The 19,355-nt window shown below is 36.9% G+C and overlaps 2 protein-coding genes across 2 annotated transcripts; one reads left to right on the forward strand and one right to left on the reverse strand.

Moving 5' to 3' along the window:
• The first annotated feature begins 4,960 nt into the window (after positions 1-4,960).
• On the forward strand, positions 4,961-12,764 carry LOC140766648 (110 kDa U5 small nuclear ribonucleoprotein component CLO-like). The gene is made up of 10 exons (XM_073106151.1): positions 4,961-5,859; positions 9,286-9,354; positions 9,478-10,671; positions 10,772-10,870; positions 10,991-11,149; positions 11,354-11,439; positions 11,523-11,721; positions 11,823-11,933; positions 12,074-12,280; positions 12,363-12,764. Exons 1-10 carry the CDS (start codon positions 5,095-5,097, stop codon positions 12,459-12,461), a joined length of 2,988 nt encoding a protein of 995 aa, XP_072962252.1. The 5' UTR covers positions 4,961-5,094; the 3' UTR covers positions 12,462-12,764.
• A 157-nt stretch (positions 12,765-12,921) lies between these two features.
• On the reverse strand, positions 12,922-17,768 carry LOC140766649 (peptidyl-prolyl cis-trans isomerase FKBP16-1, chloroplastic). The gene is made up of 8 exons (XM_073106152.1): positions 17,644-17,768; positions 16,142-16,333; positions 15,933-15,967; positions 15,714-15,807; positions 15,512-15,572; positions 15,233-15,278; positions 13,467-13,537; positions 12,922-13,266 (listed from the first exon to the last, which is right to left on the reverse strand). The coding sequence occupies exons 1-8, from the start codon at positions 17,700-17,702 to the stop codon at positions 13,189-13,191; spliced, it is 636 nt and encodes a 211-aa protein (XP_072962253.1). The 5' UTR covers positions 17,703-17,768; the 3' UTR covers positions 12,922-13,188.
• Positions 17,769-19,355: the final 1,587 nt, after the last annotated feature.

The raw sequence follows: 19,355 nt of genomic DNA on the forward strand, positions 1-19,355 counted from the left end.
TTTCACAGGGATTTGAGAACACTAGCAAGCAGAGACCTTGTCTTTTAACATATCTTGGCATATTCTTCTTTCAGAAGGAAAAGAGAAAAACAAAACAACATTACATGTTCTTTTTTCACTTGATTCAAGTAACTGCTGAGCATTTTGCAAAGCTAACTGCTGAGCATTTTGCAAAGCTCATCAACAGAAATATACTTACCAAGTTACAACAATTTGTCCTACCTCTTTGATTACTGAATACCACTGTAAGTTAATCCTTGGCTTAAGTATATTTTACTCTCTGATGCTTTTGACTCAGTATCACTTTACATTCCTCTAGAATAAAATTGTATAAATCATCCTACAAATCGTCCCTAGATTTTTGGAAATCTGCTAATAAACCTATCTATAAAAGTCTATTGTTAGCTAATTTGATAGAAAATATTACATGCCAAACAGATAAGTTATATATAAATATATGTATGCTTAAATTACCCTCTTTATGAGGAAAATAATTTTTGGATGATTTTGCTCCATCTCTTTCCCCAAGCTGACCTAAAAAGGGGTTTGCCCTTATTTGCCTAAAGCCTTCAACTTCTCTATCCCACATCTTTACTTCCCTGCATGGTTTCTAGTAGAAGCAGCACCATCACCAACCCATCACTTAAAAAAACAAGATAGTCTTGCCATTGTGAATTAATAGTTTGTTATTAGGATCTCCTGCACTGAGATCAACCTGGAGAAGAGATTTATGGGCTGCATGCATTTCAAGATGATAAAGACTTGCATACACTATTATATTGTTCTAATTAATATCAGATTTGGTGTAAGTGCTGAAAGAAAATTCTTATATCTTTTCTTGGTTTGTTTCTCCCAGAGTCGAAGATTTTGGCTTAGAACGTATAGATGATTGATAATAACGGTTTTCCTGAGACTTAGACATTCTGAAAAATAAAAAAAGCTCTGTCATAGAAGGAGCTAGTCAAGAGATAAGTAAGAGGACTAAGTAATTGCTAATTTACCTTATTGCAGGCTAGAGAAAGCAAGAGATGGTGACTTTTTATTTATTTATTTTTGTTTCATAGTTGATCACAATAAGCATTTAATTTTAGATAAGCAAGCAACCTATTATTGATTAAGGCTTGTAATTGCTTTAAGTTGTAGTGGAAACTTCTAATGAATGCAATCACATATCCTCCAATTTGTTTGAAGTATGATAAAACTCCCACACAAATTCTTCAGACTATCTTTTATTAGCAAATAAGGAAGCAGTTGTATTGAAATTCTTGTCACTGTCACATATCCTACAGAGAGGGTGCACCATGTCCTAAATCAACAATGAAAGTCTTATATGTTGATTTTGTTTTAAAATTTCCTCCTCCAGCATATAATGTTTCAAATGACTTTGCCTCATATTTCTTTTCCTCCAATTTTATTTGAATATTATCACAAATATTGCTCTTTTAAGTATTTCCAAATTGTAGCCTCACTCGGTAACTTGTCATAAGCTGTCTTCTAATCATTTCCATTATTGTGATTATATATATATCGCTTCCATATTTTATGTACATTGAATGCCTCACTAGCATCTTGGTGGTTCTAATCAATAAGAAATAAATACCTATCTTGTGTCAAATTATACCTTCTTCTTGTCTAAAATAAATGTTCTTTCTTTGTTAAGATCAAATTCTCTAAAAACCAGGTCTAATTCTTTCTTTATTCTAATTCTACAACACCAACAATCAATGGGTATATTTGATTGTTACATATCCAATATCATATATTAGCTAGCCTCCAAAAATTCCTTCTAGATTATATGCATCAAGACCAATTATAGGCCTACGACCTTCAAGGAAATTTTTAATTTAAGCATCATATATAATAAAAACAACCTTGGAATTTTGGTGCAGTAACCAAATTGGCATCTCTATATTCAACATAGTTGTATTTCTTAATTTTGTCTTCTAATAATCTCACAATATTATCATATTCTAGTATGTTGTTGACTTTGGTCACCCTCTATTTCTTTAAGAGCTTTTTTTTTTAGCCCTACACACTTACATCCGTGATGCATTAAACATCCAACATTTCCTAATTCGTGATGAAGTCTCTACCACCTCTACAATCCTAGACTGTTGCAACCGCTATGCCAAAGTAGCCGTTAGCAATAGTTCCTATGTTGTCCTCCTCAACCACGGCGGAAGCTAGAGCTTAAAACTCTAGTTTTCCACCGACAGCAATCCAGGCCCCCGTGGTCCAAGCCACCACCCTTGGTCTCCTCACTAGGACCTCTACACCCAAGCCAGCTCAACGACAGACGTGGGAGACAGCTGGCAAACTGCTCGTGACAGCTCTCCTGGCTACAGCAAACCTAAGCACGTGGCCTCAAGTTCAGCATTCTAGCTACCATCAAAGACCACGGTTGGCTTTCCACTAATTGACCACAAGTCGACGGTAGACTCCGTAGCCACCAACAAGCATTGGATGGCTAGGTGCAATGCCCTTCTTCATTCCAACCTTTATCGAGCCTTATCTTGCCGAAGCATCACCCATTGTTCATCCCCACCATAGTTTCACTACAGTAGGGCTAGGGGTACTAGAAGCTCAGCCGAGGAGAACAATCTCTTCCCACTATCGCATGCTGGTGTTCCACCACTACATGCCGACATTCCACCTTCACATGATGGTGTTCCATCGCAACAGAGATTAGCCAAAGGTTGGTTACCGATGGCCCACAACTAAACGTAACCACCGTCGACACCCATGCAACCTGTGAATACTTGAATTTTGTGAATCGATTCGACCACCTCATGTGATTTAGTTTTGGACCAATGAGTGTGACCTTGGGTCTAAGTATGAGCCAAAGGACAAGTGATGGAACAACTCGATGGACCCATATGTAGCCCGAGCACAACATGAGCTAGGCTCATGGGCCTATGTCCACTGACTAGCATTGATTATGAGATCGCTTAGTCCATGGTGATAAACCATATTTTGGGATCCAAGCTCAGACCGTCAAGCTTGATTTCCTAAAATTCTTCAAAGGAGATTCGCTAGAGTAGACTATTATGGCTTGCCCGAGCAGTTGAAGATCTAGCTCACATCATTCCAATTAGAGGGCATGGCAATTAGGTGATACTTGTCAGCATAGTGAAGTCGACCATTTGAGTCTTGACAGGCTCTTGCTGACACGATTTGTACTCAGTTCGGTCCGACATAATACGAGGACTTTCAAGTCATGTTGAGTAAGTTGACTCAATCAATAATAGTTCAAGCTTACTAGGAGGAATTCAAACGGATATGCAATTAGATCCCCAATTAATCAGACTCAACCCTAAAAAACACATTCATTAGTGGGCTCAAGCCTGACATTCAGGTTGAGGTCAAGGCCTTGAGGCCTACTATTTTTGAGGAGGCATTTCATTGGCGGTTTTGATGGAGCTCAAGTTGGATCAGCTGAACCAGATTCGCATAGAGAAGAGAAGAAAAACGACCCAAGCTTAGGGCTCATAAAAGGTAGCCCCTACCTTAGCCCAGCTCGCACAAACGGCTCAACAGAATCAATAGTAGATCACTTACCGATTTATACCAAATCTACTTCTACTATGATGATCGTTTTACCTATGGTCGCACGTGCAAGCGTTGGTCGATTCACATCATATTCTTAGGCAGTCTTGAAGAATCTAAATCCTCTGATTAACACGATAGGATATACAAGTACAAGGACGTAAATGACTAGTCATCTTGAGTATAATGTGTTGGAAGCATGATGAATTGTTATGATTTGACCACGGGAGTCGAGTCAGCTAGGTTGAGTTAAATAAAATTTAGTTGATTATATTTACTTATTGTCTTTAATTTTGAATTAAAGCAAATAATCTATATATGGATTCGATCTGCTATGATTCTACTCTTATAAATATGAGTGGTCATGGTTCATTTGGGATTATCGAATCTTAAGAGATATTAAGTGAGCCATTTCTTTTATCGTTATTTACCTTTTAATCTTAGCCGTCAATTTTCTTAAGAAAATATATTATTAGAAAACCCTACTTCCTTTGTCAAACCCTAGCCACCATCAACCTCCACGAGCCACCCTACATACGGTCGACCTCGACTATCCTACGACTAGCCCACCACTTTTCGATGATTGCCGAAACATTAGATATTTACAATTTTATGCAATTTTGATCTTCCTTCACTATTCATTTTTATCTTTTCACTCTAATCTCGGAATCATGTTATTCCAAATCCAAAAGATCTCTAACTCATGAGACTATCACTCATTAAAATATTAGAATTTTCTTACGAATAGATTGATTCAGATCTGGTTCGTAATAGTAAAGTAGCCATATGCCTATATTAGGCAAATATTTTAAATTTTTAATCATTTGGCCTTCTATGTCTTCTCCCTTCTTTTTTTTTTTTACTTTTTTGTTTATACCTTTTGCATTCCCTCCTTTTTGGTAAAGCTCTTCTTATTTATGTGCTGAACTACCAATGAGCTGCATGAGTCAACTCTTTAGAAGCCTACATACTTTTTAAGCCGGATGGTCGAGTTCGGCTTTCAAAATAATAAGCAACTCAAATTCAACCCGACTCGAAGAACTATTATGTTTGATGGTGCCAAGCCGAGACCCAAAATCAACCTAATTTTTTTTAGCTCAAACCAGGCTCGATGCATCACGGACCCTAGATATGGTGGGTATCCCACGGAATACCTATGTATTTTTGTTTCTTTTTATAGAAATGTATTTTATTGCTTTTTCTTTTAAGAAATGTATTTTTGCTTTACCAAATGGCAGCCTGTTTTATGAATTAGCTGATAGTGTGAATAAGTGAATCAGATGGCAATTTATAAAATGAACCTAATATTAAGCAGGATAAAACAAACCGTCTTATGAAATGAGTGAATAACGACCCAAAAGTTTCAGATTTTTACAAAGAAGCCCCTCTCTATCTTCTGTTTCCGTTAGTTCGCATATTTGCTGCATACTTCACTTCTAAACCCTTCTCTCCTCTTCCACACCATTTCCCAAAACCCTAACCCTAACCCTAAAACTCCTCCTCCTCCCTCCTCTCCACTTCCCCCGGACCCTTGAAACCTCAGAAGACATGGATGATAGCCTCTACGACGAGTTTGGCAACTACATCGGCCCCGAGATCGAATCCGACCGCGAATCCGACGCCTCCGGCGACTCCACCGGAGACAACGACTCCCCCGGTGGCGGCGCATCTCCCGAAGAATCTCCCTCCCCTGGCCCAGCCGCCGATGGATGGATCACCACCGGCGCCGCTGACGACATGGACGTCGACGCCGCCGCCAACCAAATCGTCCTCGCAGAGGACAAGAAGTACTACCCCACCGCCGAAGAAGTCTATGGCGAGGGCGTGGAAACCCTAGTCATGGATGAGGACGAGTTACCCTTGGAGCAGCCCATCATCAAGCCAGTCCGAACCGTCCGATACGAGGTGAAGGATTCCACCACTCCCGCCTCCACTTACGTCTCCACTGAATTCCTCCTCGGCCTTGCCTCAAATCCCGCGCTCGTCCGCAACGTTGCGCTCGTTGGCCACCTCCAGCACGGGAAGACGGTCTTCATGGACATGCTGGTGGAGCAGACTCACGAGATCGAGACGTTTGATGCGGAGAGCGAGCGGCATATGCGGTATACGGACACTAGGATCGATGAGCAGGAGAGGAAGATTTCCATTAAGGCAGTGCCGATGTCGCTTGTGCTCGAGGATAGTAATGCCAAGTCGTATCTTTGTAACATCATGGACACGCCGGGGCATGTTAATTTCTCAGATGAGATGACTGCTGCTATCCGGCTTGCGGATGGGGCTGTGCTTGTTGTTGATGCTGCTGAGGGAGTGATGGTACTATTTCTTATTTCTCCTTGCTACAAACTAAGTTAATTTTGCATCTTGTTCATTATCTCTGTTGGATCACTCGTTAGCACTGGTGATCAGAGAAACTTGGAGAGGAATAGGGACCCAAAAATTTGGAAGAGTTCTCATTACTGAAGAGAAAAATGTCAGAATCGGCATAGTAATGGGAGTATGTGAGAAGAAACTAAACAGAAGTGTGGATAGAAGAAGAGCAGTAGGGACCCAAAAATAACAAACTTCATTAATCTTTTGAAATGGAAATTGATTTTCAGAATCTATCAACTTAAGCTTTAATTTTAGGGCAGGGATGTCAAATTGTTCTTGATTTGAGAACAGTCAAGCTTGGTTTATTGCTTGGGATGAGAAGCTCACTTTCAACATCTAGCTTCCATTCTTCTCTGCATCCTTGATGTCGTAGTTGCATCTTCACTTCTAATTTTCTCTACCTATTGGAACGACTCGTCCTTCCCTTTCCCCCTCATATTGTCTTTTGTTACTACATATGGTCTTGCACTAACTATTCTCCCACTTCTTGGCTTGTGACTCCAACTCTAGTCCCACAGAACCATAGCTGGGCTCCATCCTTGGGTTGTGTCTAATGAACCGACTTACAATATGGCTTGATATCAAGCTTGGCCAAGATTGAGCTATTTACTTCTCAACAATGAGCCTATTGCGATTACTAGCCGAGCAATCTGGGTTTATTTCATTGTAGCTCTACTTGTGTCCCTGTCTACTTGATAACTAATGAAGTTTTGCCTTTGGATCCATTTTATAAGGGAAAGAGCCAAAAGAGGAAGATGCAAGCATACAGATTGTTTAGGGGTATGGATCCATTGAATCAGACATGTCTCTTCCCTTGTTGAAGTATGTTGTGCCACATACAACCTATTTAATTGAAAATCTTTCTTGCTGTGTTTCCAACTTTCCATTTTGATTCTCATCAATCCGACTACCTTCCAAGGTCCTATAATTAATCAACACTAGTAATGGTATTAGATTATCATTATGTTTTTTGTTGAATTAGAATGTAATAATAGGAACCTAAGACTATATTACAAGTTTATGTTGGACTCTTACGAAATTTACTAGGTTTTGGTTAGATTGAGCAAGTCAATAAATATAACAAAAATTGAGCTGGAAACATCTTTGAACAAATTCTCTATTAAAAGAGGATTTCCATTTGCAATATGGCTTCCCCTTTTGTAAGGTGATTTTCCATTGTGCACTTGAAGCAGTCTAACCAAGTGTATTTCCAATAGAGAAAATCTTCTCTTTCAAAAGTTTCATAATGTTTGGTCCAGAGTGCAAATTGAGAAAATGAAAACATTAAATTGAATTAGTAATATCTTTGAAAATTCCTTGATAGAGGATTATTATTATAGAAAAGGTTTTGAAACTTAGTATCGTGATCGACTGTATCAAATCAAACTCTATTTTAATTACATGGAATTCTAAATATTATTAAAAAATACTGAAATTTACTAAAAATTTAGAAAAATAAGAAAATAAAAATTAGTCGCATTTAAAGCCTAAAAAGTAAAGAAAAAATTTACTCAAAATCATAATGAATTTCAAGTTGAATTTGATAAATTTTTGTGCTCGTAAATTACTAGTGGAAAGTTGAGATCCTCTCTGTTCATTGTTATTTTGCAACAGTAAAAATAGAGACAAAGTGGGCAAGAAAGTGGGAAAAGAAATGAGAAAATATAAGATTAAAAAAGAAATACTAATATGAGTCCATCAGAGTATGGAGTAACTAAAGGAGCTCATCTGATCGGTTGTCAGCTCAGAGGAGCTCAGTGAAATGACGGTGAGAGAAGAGTGTGTATGTAAGAGATAGAGGGTAAAACTAATAACTTGAAAAGGCTAGGGACATCAATTACTAACATATCTTATTCTCTTAGGTTAGAATTATTTTAGATTCGACCTGAATCTTAAAAATATTTAGTTTTGGTCGATCCAACCGATATGATTGATCCCAAACTGATAGTCACTAGACTGGTTTTGGGTTAGGATCGGGATTGATTATGGCTAATCTCTATCTGGATCAGTCGATCTGACTCAGGATTAGCCAATTTTGAGAACCATGATTATAGTAGAAATTCTATTCTTATGACTAGCAATACTACATAATTTATGCTTCTGTAGAAACTAGTCGCTTCGGTATTGCAACCAAAAAAAGAGCTAGCTTCTCTTCTTCACCTAAACATACATATGCATATGCATAGATCATTTACAATATAATGGTATACAAAGTCAATTGGTATAAACGAAAAATCGAGATTACTTAGATTGAGACCAAATAGAGCCCTTTAAGCTTAGGTAATCCGCAAGTATTGAAAGAACAGGTGCTTGTGGTTCTTTCTAGTCAAGCTTTCATCACTTTTTGAAGCGGGCAGTTTTAGATTAAGTTGTTGAAGTAGAACTAGCTTCACTACTAGCATAGATTCTGTCAGTCAAGAAAATCTGATCAGCAGGTACGAGGATAACAAAGACAGATATTTTTACAATATTGAGTGGGAATTTATGTGTTGTAAACTTGTAATAGATGGTAGTAATAATTTTGGGGAATATACACATTACCTCTCCGTGGTTAGGCTCGATTTTAAGTCATCCGCTTGACCTCTCAAATTAAGCACTTTACCCCTCATACTCGGTACCACATTGCAACAGTTAGATGCCCATTAATGGAAATACCAAAAGATCAAATTACCCTTTCAAATTATTTTACAGATAACTATACTTTTTTTAATCTCTCTTACCCTCTCTTTCCTTCTTCCCTCTTGCCTCCCTCTCGATCTTGTCTGCTACAAAAACCATGCATACACAAGCCATTCACGTTTAGGTTCATCCTACTTATGGTGAAGAAGTCTAGAATGCCTTAAAATTGTGTTTTATAGTTTCTAAGGGCATTTGCCTATTTGGGATAGAGTTTCTGACGGAATTATTTGGTGCCATTGTTCCACAATGATTCCAGTAGTCACACTGTTATATCTGGATGAAAAATCTAATGGTTCCAATATGGTACAGACCATAAGGGGTTAAGTGCTTAAGTTGAAGGCTCAAGAGGGCAACTTGAAATTAGGGTTAACCATGGGAAGGCAATATGTATTTTAAATTTGCCCAATTATTTAATACATGCAGTTGTCATATCTCTTTCCTTGGGCGTAAATGGAACAAGAAGATTTTTCAAGAATGCTTATGTTTAAACTCTGAAGATATAACTTTAGTATATCTGGCAAGATTGTATCCCTTTAGATGTCCAAAGGCATTATTTATGATGTCCTGCTTAATTATGCTTTATGGGTACATCTTTTAAGAAGCATTGTGTTGTGCTGTGATCAAAATTTCTTGCCTGATAATGTCACTCATACTACTGACACTTTATGGGCACATCTTTTGAATGGACAGGTGAACACTGAGAGGGCTATACGGCATGCAATCCAAGAAAGACTGCCTATTGTTGTTGTGATTAATAAGGTAGTTTGAGTTTCTCATAACATCTTTTGTTAAGTCTACCAATTTCAAGCTGAATTCTGCAATGGCCTTTTCTGTTTTCTTTTATTTATTTATTTATTTATTTTTATGCTTTTACTATTTCAGGTTGATAGACTGATAACCGAGCTTAAGTTGCCTCCAAATGATGCTTATTTTAAATTGCGACATACATTGGAAGCAATCAACGATCTGATCTCTTCTTGCTCCACCACTGTAGGGGGGACTCAGATGGTGGATCCTGTAGCTGGAAATGTTTGTTTTGCAAGTGCAAGTGCTGGATGGTCTTTTACATTGCAGTCATTTGCTAAGTTATATGTAAAACTTCATGGTATACCATTTGATGCTTCAAAGTTTGCATCACGCTTGTGGGGAGACATATACTTCCATCCCGATTCTCGAGTCTTTAAGAAGAAGCCTCCTAAGGAAGGAGCTGATAGGTCATTCGTTCAGTTCATTCTTGAACCATTATATAAAATCTACAGTCAAGTGATTGGCGAGCACAAAAAGAGTGTTGAGGCAACTCTTTCTGAATTGGGTGTGACACTGAGTAACACAGCTTATAAGTTGAATGTCAGGCCTTTACTTAGGTTGGCTTGCAGCTCCATCTTTGGATCTGCCACAGGCTTCACTGACATGCTTGTCCAGCATATACCTTCTGCCAAGCATGCTGCTGCAAGGAAGATAGCACACATATACTCAGGTCCTCAAGATTCATCTGTTGTGGATTCCATGAAGAGTTGTGATCCCCATGGGCCCCTTATGGTTAATATTACCAAACTCTATCCCAAGTCAGACTGCAGTGTCTTTGATGCTTTTGGGCGAGTGTACAGCGGTACCATACAAACTGGTCAGACTCTACGCGTCCTTGGGGAAGGGTATTCTCCTGATGATGAAGAAGATATGACAGTTAAAGAAGTCACCAAGTTGTGGGTTTATCAGGCACGATACCGTATTCCAATCAGTAAAGCCCCTGCTGGTTCCTGGGTTCTAATTGAAGGCGTGGATGCGTCAATCATGAAGACTGCAACTTTATGTCCTTTAAATATGGATGAAGATGTATATATCTTTAGGCCCCTTCACTTCAACACATTGCCAGTTGTAAAGATTGCGACTGAACCATTGAATCCTAGTGAGCTGCCTAAGATGGTAGAGGGCCTTCGCAAAATCAGTAAGAGTTATCCTCTTGCTATTACTAAGGTGGAAGAGTCAGGGGAACATACTATCCTTGGGACAGGAGAGGTATATCTCGATTCCATAATGAAGGACCTTAGAGAGCTTTACTCTGAGGTGGAAGTTAAGGTATGGTTATCTTCCTTCTATGCATTCCCTCTTTTATTCACTGCAAATGTTTGTGGTTGAGTTGCTTACGTCAAGTCATCTATTTTCATTGTTATTGCAGGTGGCCGATCCAGTTGTGACTTTCTGTGAAACAGTTGTTGATACTTCTTCAATGAAGTGTTTTGCTGAAACCCCCAACAAAAAGAATAAAATTACAATGGTGGGTTTCTTGTTATTTGTTGCTTTTTGATTGTTTAATATGGTTTTTACCACTGTGAAGTTATCTTTAGCACATTGACTTTCTATTGAGCTTCATGCTTGCTTTCTACACAAAATGTAGGTTGCAGAGCCGCTTGAGAAGGGGCTAGCAGAAGATATTGAGAACAGTCTTGTGAGCATTGATGCTAAACAGAGGGACATAAGTGATTTCTTCCAGAAACGTTATGACTGGGATCTTCTTTCAGCAAGGTCAATATGGGCTTTTGGACCAGATAAGCAGGTAAAAGATCATGACTCCTGTTATTAGTTAATTGAGTGTTTCAGAGAGATACTCTTAACAATATTATCATCTAGCATCTCTTTACCATTGTTAGATCTAACATCAACTTGTTTTATGATCTAGCACCAAAAGGAACAATTACATTTACTGTTTTGAGATCTTTTATGGAACTTCAATAACTGGTATTCTTTATTTATCATGCAGGGCCCTAACATTCTATTAGACGATACCCTTCCAAGTGAAGTAGACAAACATCTGTTGAATTCTGTCAAGGACTCCATTGTTCAGGGGTAGAGAGATTTCTTCAATATGAATGAATTTTGGAGCTTTTAGATGACTTGTTCTCTAATATGTATTTGTTTCTTCTTTGCAGATTCCAGTGGGGTGCTCGAGAAGGTCCCCTTTGTGATGAACCCATTCGAAATGTAAAATTCAAAATTTTAAATGCAACAATTGCTGCAGAGCCGTTGCATCGAGGAGGTGGGCAGATTATTCCCACTGCTCGCCGTGTGGTTTACTCGGCATTCTTGATGGCTAATCCACGTCTTATGGAGCCTGTATATTATGTGGAGGTTGTGTGACCTACCTTTTTTTCCCTAACAGGAAAGGCTGTTGATTACTGTTTATTTTTTAGCTTATTGTATTATTAATGGCCTTCCATGTCTAATTTCAGATCCAAACTCCAATTGATTGTGTCTCAGCTATATACACAGTGTTGTCCCGAAGACGTGGACATGTAACAGCAGACGTCCCGAAGCCTGGTACCCCAATATACATTGTCAAGGTTCAAGCCCGCTATGAATTTATTCTGTGCTGCTCTTTAACAAACATATATACAGTTTTTTGTTTCTTTTTTTTTTCCCAACTTGGACAATACAAAACTGTGATTACTGAGTTCTTTTGTAATTCTCCTTTAATTTTCAGGCCTTTTTGCCAGTAATAGAATCATTTGGATTTGAGACGGACCTGAGATATCACACACAAGGGCAGGCTTTTTGTCTTTCAGTATTTGATCACTGGGCCATAGTTCCTGGTGATCCTCTCGACAAAAGTATTGTCCTGCGGCCTCTGGAACCAGCGCCAATACAACACCTTGCTCGTGAGTTTATGGTCAAGACCAGACGCCGGAAGGTTTGTCATCTTACATATGGAAGGTGCCTGTCTATTTCTCTAGTAAGTCAGTCTTGACATAATGCATGGTTCTTTATTTTAGGGTATGAGCGAGGACGTTAGCATCAATAAGTTCTTTGACGAGGCTATGGTCAATGAGCTTGCGCAACAGGCTGCAGATTTACATCTTCAAATGATGTGATTTATGACTCAAACTGATGTATAACATGCCATATCTTCCATATGCAAATTCCTCAAAGTAGAATTCTACTCCTTTTCCTCACTGGCCTCAATGCGATGAAGATACTCCAAGTTGGCCTGTTCTTTTTCTTTTTTGTTTCCCTTTCCTTCTCTCCTTGAGTGTAAGTTATCTGATGGTCTTGTATGAAAAAGGCTCGTTGCATATCAAATATCAAATCATATACTGCTGAATTCTTTTGTCCCAAGGAAGAAGCTACTTGGATTTTTCCTCATGTAAAGCCTTTTATTTATCGTTGCCTTGTTTAATTTATTGATTTATTCATCATATAACTGGGACAATGGCTAAATTTATAATTTTCCAGATTTTGTACAGTCCCTATAACGAAAAGTTCTTTATCAAATGAAGAGAGGGAAAAAGAACTTATGTCCTAAAAGTTCATTTCACAGAGCTTATTGCTAAAATTTTTGGGCTCTGCCCCATAAAGTTTAATTAAGGAACTGCACTCTTTTTTCCATGAAGAAACTCCCAAATTTTTCGTTACATAAACTGAAAGGCTTGAATCAATATTACTGTCAGCAAATGGTAAAACAAATAGAACATGAGTTATAAACATGTACTCAGAATGGTATGCAAGTTGATTAAACATTTTGTCTCAGCAAAATTTCTTCAGACTTTTATGGCGGATGTTTCGGTGTCCAGATGACCTAGGATGACAAAATAATGAATATCACAGAATTTTCAAAAGCTGGACTTCAAAAATCAGTGGTTCATTTGCATGAGATAGTAAGCTCCTCCGCGGGCCAAACTGTGAAAGCAAATGGATGCATATAAAACAGTGGACAACCAAAATTCCCAACACTATAATTATAGTCATGCATATTGAGGTAAAGCTTGTAGTTAGTTATTGCTGTTATGACTACTAGTTCGGAGTACTTGTATGGATTCAGAAGTAAAGCATGCTCCTTTACCAAGTGTCAAGGGGGATGAGAGCAATGTAAGGCATACCTCATCTGGAATTGGCTTCAAGGTCTCATTGATGTAGCCTGCTTTAGGAGGTATCAGAGCTCTCCTCTTACCTGCAAGATGGCGACCAATGTTAATAAGCACAGACTAGAGAGAGCAAAGAGAATTGGATATCAGAGCATAAGTCAATCTAGCAATGCATAACTTGATTTACAACACAAAGTGTAAGAGTAAGTCTAAATATGAGAGGAGATTTTTACTTCTTTCTTAATTTTCTTTCAGTTTATGAGGGATAATTACTTCCAGGTAATGTTGAGTTTGAATTAAAAGATTTGATCTTTCAACAATCTTCTTTATAATGGATTTTAGATTTATGAGACATAGATTCACCCATGGTTCGAAGGATCAACCATACCCGATCCCGATCCACATGCGATACAATCAATGGGATCAGCTGGGATCGATCGATCCCGATTCAAGCTGATCCTCTTTCACTATTTTCTCCCTCTTTCTCTCTCACTTTCACTATTTCTCTCTTTTTCTCTTTCTCTCTACCATAACTATTGTCTCCGATGCAGAAATCTAGCTCGGGCAAACTCCACCGAGGCAGATCCAATTCTGATGACCTCGATTATGTGGTTTTTTTTTTCTCTCTTCTCCCTTTTTTTCATTGTAGTTTTCTTCTTCTCTCTCTCCTTCACTATGGCAAAGTTGTTTTTTATTTTTTTTTCGTTTCTTCCACTCTCTCTCCTTCGTTACAATAAGTTAGTACTTTTTTTAGTTTTTAGGCTTTATATGTGAATAATTATTATTTTCTCATTTATCAAAATTTTAAAAAAATTTCTATATTTTTAAATAATATTGAAAATTTTATATAATTAAAAATAGTATGATCCGATCCGAGCGGCCAATACGACCGATGTATATTGTTTTTTCAAGAGGCCAATCTTGATTTCAATTTGTCAACCCTTGGATTCACCAAAACTTGAGCATTGAAAGAACTCTAAGCTGAGTTCTATGGTGGATATGTAAAAAAATTAGGATTTAATGGTATTGACCAGAGATGATTCAATCTGACACACCGAATCATTTAAACATGATTTTAATTTGTTAGCTCCCATTCAACTAGGTTAAGAAGGCCTTACTGTCTTTTCCTGCAAGTAAAACAAAGTGACATCTTATCAATGATCTCAATTCTAGTGGTCCTAAGCAAACTAAGATAATATCAGCCAAAATTGTTTTTGGTTACAAAAAACATTAAATTTATTATTCATCTAGTGATTCCAGTTAACTCCCTTTATGGTTTCTGTTTTTCTTCAACAAGAGAATTAGTTGTTACCATTAAATATAGTACAGTGCCAACTTCCAACAGCTGGAGATAAAGCAGAAATACACTTCTGTTTCCTTGGAAGTGTGACAAATATTAGTAGTTGAAAGTAAGTACAGTCTGATCCTTGATATAGAAAATATTGTAGGTAGCATGGTGCTATATAATCTTTATATAAGTACCTAACTTGATGATGTTTACTTGAGTCAATAGAAATGAATGGCAAGAAGGAAATGAAAAGTAGACAAGTCATATATATATGCAAACTCCTCGGAAAGTTCACCTCTGAACCAATTTTTTCTTGAAATAAATCCATGCAGAAATGGTAATCATGATTCAAACCACTGAGATATAAGCATGTCGAAAGTACAAACTTCTCAGACAGCATGGCCTTAATTCTGCAACTGCTTTTAGAATATTCTTGAGTACAGCCAGGACTGAATGATGCTAACAATTATAATCTACGTGTTCAAGAGTTTACCTCCGACCTTCATTCCAATTAAGACATCTTTCAAACCCCGTATTGTCTGTGCAAATAGTTCAATGAAAGTAGAATTTGAGACAAACATAAAAAATAAGTGTACATTCAGTAAAAACATATTAGCCTTTTCTTCCTTAAGAAACACAGAAGAGATTATTACATAAGGATAATAGAGAGAGAAAAATATTACAGAAGAAGATAGAGTGAAACAAACAACAATAAATAGGTAGTTCTTGCTTTGATTACAAACAATATGAGAGGGAGAAAAAAGCTACTAACCTCTTTTTCATCCAGAGGAAGTACAACTGGCCTGCTCTCGCCACTGAATTGGTCTACCGTGCTACATAGAATTCATGCCGAGTATGAGAGTGAATAATTGCATTTCACCATAGGAATTTTTGTTTTTGGAGTTCTATCTTTTCAAATATATTAGCCCAAGACTATATATGTATAAAGCTTCATCTTAATATACGGTTTCTACCTATGCACAAAATAGCCATTTGAGCGGCGGCAGACATAGTTCACTTTGACAAAATCACCTTCATGTGCTTCTTGCCCTTCCCCATCAACAATATCTTCAAAGAAGAATTATAAATATAATATCAGCTGATGCAATGAAACCAATGAAGTCATGCAGTTGAGTTCTTTAAAGCAACAGTTACATATTCAAGTATAAATACAGTATAGAATTAGCGATTACCTTGAAATTTTACTCCACTGTCTAGATTTTGATACCTGAGTACTTCAAGACCAAATATAAGAAATTTTAGAAAATAAAGTAATGAACTTGCAATAAAATAGTTCCTTGATGCTATTCTCATAACTAAATATGCTAACAGATAACAGCGAATGGCAAAAAAATAATAATACCAGAAATAACTAGTTTATATGCTACATAATCAACATTACCGAATAACATCAGGATCTTTTGCCTCTTGTAATTGCGCAGAACGAACTGGATTAGCATAAGCTATTGTGGAACCAAGACACATAAACTCTGAAAGAAATATTCTCCTAGATAATCTGCAAGATGCTTGCTGAGCAAAACCACAATGGAAGTCCTTCAACCAAATTTTCTTCGCTTCCCACTTACTCATAGACCTATTAAATTCAAAAGTTAAAAATCTCTATCATCATCTGCAGAAATTTAACAAAGGGAGTCTACGATTGTAACAATGTTCAATAGCTAAAGGTAATTCCATCCATAGGGGAAAAAGAAAAGAATAGAAGCAATAGTATTGTAGCTATCAAATGCTACATTTGATTAATCTATTTGACCCAGTTGCTTGACAGCAAAATTTACTGTTTCTATCGACATTATTACTACCCAAACAAGCCTAATGTGATTCACTAAAGAAACAAATGTAAGATGAGAAACGAACCCCTCATGTAGAATGGAGTGACAAAAAGTGATGTACGCATTCCATGGTCCACTAGGTCCCTTCTAATTGGCATTCAAGCTCTTCTTCTTTGGAACCCTTTTATTTTCTGCTTTATAGAAGGATACCGACTTCATACTGATGCAGCCTCCACTTTACTTTTCTCCCACTCTAAGTTATGAATCTAGATTTTCCGGATAATATGTAGAAATGCAAATCAAGAACCATACCAAGAAATGGAAGGCCAAATCCCTACATAAGGAGTTCTCTCTTCTTTGCCTAGAATATTCTCATGGCAGGGTTTTTACAATTGTCTAGACACGAATTTATGGAGTCCGAACTACAATACACCAAGAAGGTCTGATGTTAATTTCTCTTTAGCCAATTCCTAGCAAAATCCACCTTTTTTCTGATTTTCTCTTTATCCAAGAACTAATTCCACCCTAATTTCATACAAAACCAGACTCAGTGAATGACATCTACGACAAATCACTAAAAATTATCAACACTTCAAGCTCCATAGGACGAAATGAAGTAATAGAGTGTAAAGCCAATGCATTACTTTTTCTTTCTTTTTTTGAGTGAATAAAGCCAATGCATTACAGAAGGTGGTCGTAAGAATAGTGGAATTCACAATATGCATGCTGTTAATTGACTTGTCCAACACAATATTAAATGATTTCCATGAATCTTATCTACTTCAACGTCCACAAAATTAGATAGAAAAGAGGAATAATATTAGTTCTCAGTGCTCTATCTTAGTGAATAAAGAAACAGAAAAAAGGGGGGGAAAAGAAAAAGAAAAGGAGAGAAGCTAATAAATCTTGAAGAACCAATCCCAGATGAAGTAATCCCAATCCCAATCCCGATCCCAATTAAAAGCTAATAGAAAAAGCTCTACTCTTTAAAGCCTTGTCTTCCAGGAAACTAGTGAAGGAAGAAGAAAATTGTGTCAAAATGAACAAAAATTCTGACAAGAGCATGAGAAACCAATTGGGCAATTAGGCAAAGGAAGCATCTTTACAGAATTACCTGGGAGATAAGGAACGATAGCTCATTGGAAGAAGGGTCGTTAGAGTTTTAGCCTCCATGGGGAGCGAGAGCGAGAGCGAGAGCGAGAGAAACAAGAGGAGGGAAATGAATAACGAATAGGAGAGGTGAACGTTGGCCTTGGCCGGTAAGGATCTGGGATATATATTATCAATATTATCCTGGATATCTCCAATAAAAATGGATAAATACTAGTTATCGGACAATAACTTCTAGTTAAGCATAAGTAACATTCCAATTTAGCCACTTATATGAAAAATTGAATGATAATAGAGTAAATTGCTTAAGTGTTAGTGTAGAAATTCTATATATAAATCTTTCAATCAGAAAGCCACTTATATTTAAGAGGCACTTTTCAGTTTAATAACTTATCTAAAGATATCTTGTAAATGCTCCACTGCATGAAGAAGTGTTAAGAATTATCTGGTGGACATGAATCTAGATGGTTTTGAGGTAGAAACAAATAGACTGAACATATTGAGAAATTATTTTGAGATTAATTCTATCATTTATTTATCAAATGATAGTCGCTATGATGTTCTACCCGATAATGATAATAATGATGAGTTTACAACTCCAACACAACAAAGTGATGTCGTTGCTAGCTATTAGCACATTATTTGACGGCGTATGTAAGTTTAGAGAAGATTTATAAATAAAAAATAAAAAGAATGAAGTTATAATAAAATACGCGAAACATCAATCTACGTATTAAAGGGAGGAGATGTGAGCGAGACAACAAGTATATCTATCGATAAAATGCTAAGACTCATTGGATAGCATGCAAAATTATGGATCCAAACATAAGTATTCAAATGATTAGAAAGATTAAAGAAGATTATCATATGGAGGACCCATCATATGTAAAAATTTGTAAATGATGGGAGCTTATTTTGGAGATGATATTAGGTAGAAAAGTCATTTCTCACATTCCCTAGTAATGAAAAAAACTTTTGAAAGAAATCTGAATAATATTTATTAAAGTTGAAGTTGATGTGGGCAAACTTTCTCTAGGTTTTCTTGTGAGTTTCAAGGCATGAATTGAGTGGTTTCATAATGATTTGTAGTTTATATGTAGGTCTTGAACAAAATGTATGGTTTAGACATTTTCTACTTGAATTTTTGAAATAAGAATCCTAGTACAATTTATAAAAGGATCATATGAAAAAATTAAAAAATAATCAAAATTAGGATGAGAGTGAATGAGAACTCAACCTGATAAGATATGGTATTTAATACCATACATTTGATGCTATTTTAGTTAAGTTTCTTCTCCAAATTTGGCGTCTATTGGAGTGGCCCATAATAAAAATGGTAGAAATAAGACAATGCATATAAACAAGACAGTATTTAAAGGAAGCTTATTATAGAATTTTGTGATCTTCTTCCTTAATAAATAAACAATTATGGAATTAGAGATTTGTCAAAATAAAGAAGAGAGAGAGAGAGAGAGAGAGAGAGAGAGAGAGAGAGAGAGGAGATGAAAAATTAAGGAAACCTTAGCCATAGTGAAGAGAAAGAATAGTGATTTATGAAGCCTCTCTAAAAGGATGTCATTGTTGTATAATAGAAGAAAGATTGAGAAAGAGTACTATCTAGAGAAGATAAGGAAGAAAGCTATTGAGAAAGAGATATTGATATCACAAAGAAATAGTTAGAAGAGGGTTAACTTATTTAAAGGCACTTTGATCATT

Source organism: Typha angustifolia, chromosome 9 (assembly GCF_048772165.1).
Source record: "Typha angustifolia cultivar Huaian chromosome 9, ASM4877216v1, whole genome shotgun sequence".
Taxonomy (NCBI): domain Eukaryota; kingdom Viridiplantae; phylum Streptophyta; class Magnoliopsida; order Poales; family Typhaceae; genus Typha; species Typha angustifolia.

Coding starts and splice junctions, on each gene's coding strand:
- LOC140766648 (XM_073106151.1), top strand. CDS start 5,095: ATGGATGATAGCCTCTACGACGAGTTTGGCAACTACATCGGCCCCGAG. Junction 5,860..9,285: donor ATGCTGCTGAGGGAGTGATG/GTACTATTTCTT, acceptor TTGAATGGACAG/GTGAACACTGAGAGGGCTAT. Junction 9,355..9,477: donor TTGTTGTTGTGATTAATAAG/GTAGTTTGAGTT, acceptor TTACTATTTCAG/GTTGATAGACTGATAACCGA.
- LOC140766649 (XM_073106152.1), bottom strand. CDS start 17,702: ATGGAGGCTAAAACTCTAACGACCCTTCTTCCAATGAGCTATCGTTCC. Junction 15,808..15,932: donor CAGTGGAGTAAAATTTCAAG/GTAATCGCTAAT, acceptor TCTTCTTTGAAG/ATATTGTTGATGGGGAAGGG. Junction 15,279..15,511: donor TTCCTCTGGATGAAAAAGAG/GTTAGTAGCTTT, acceptor CTATTTGCACAG/ACAATACGGGGTTTGAAAGA.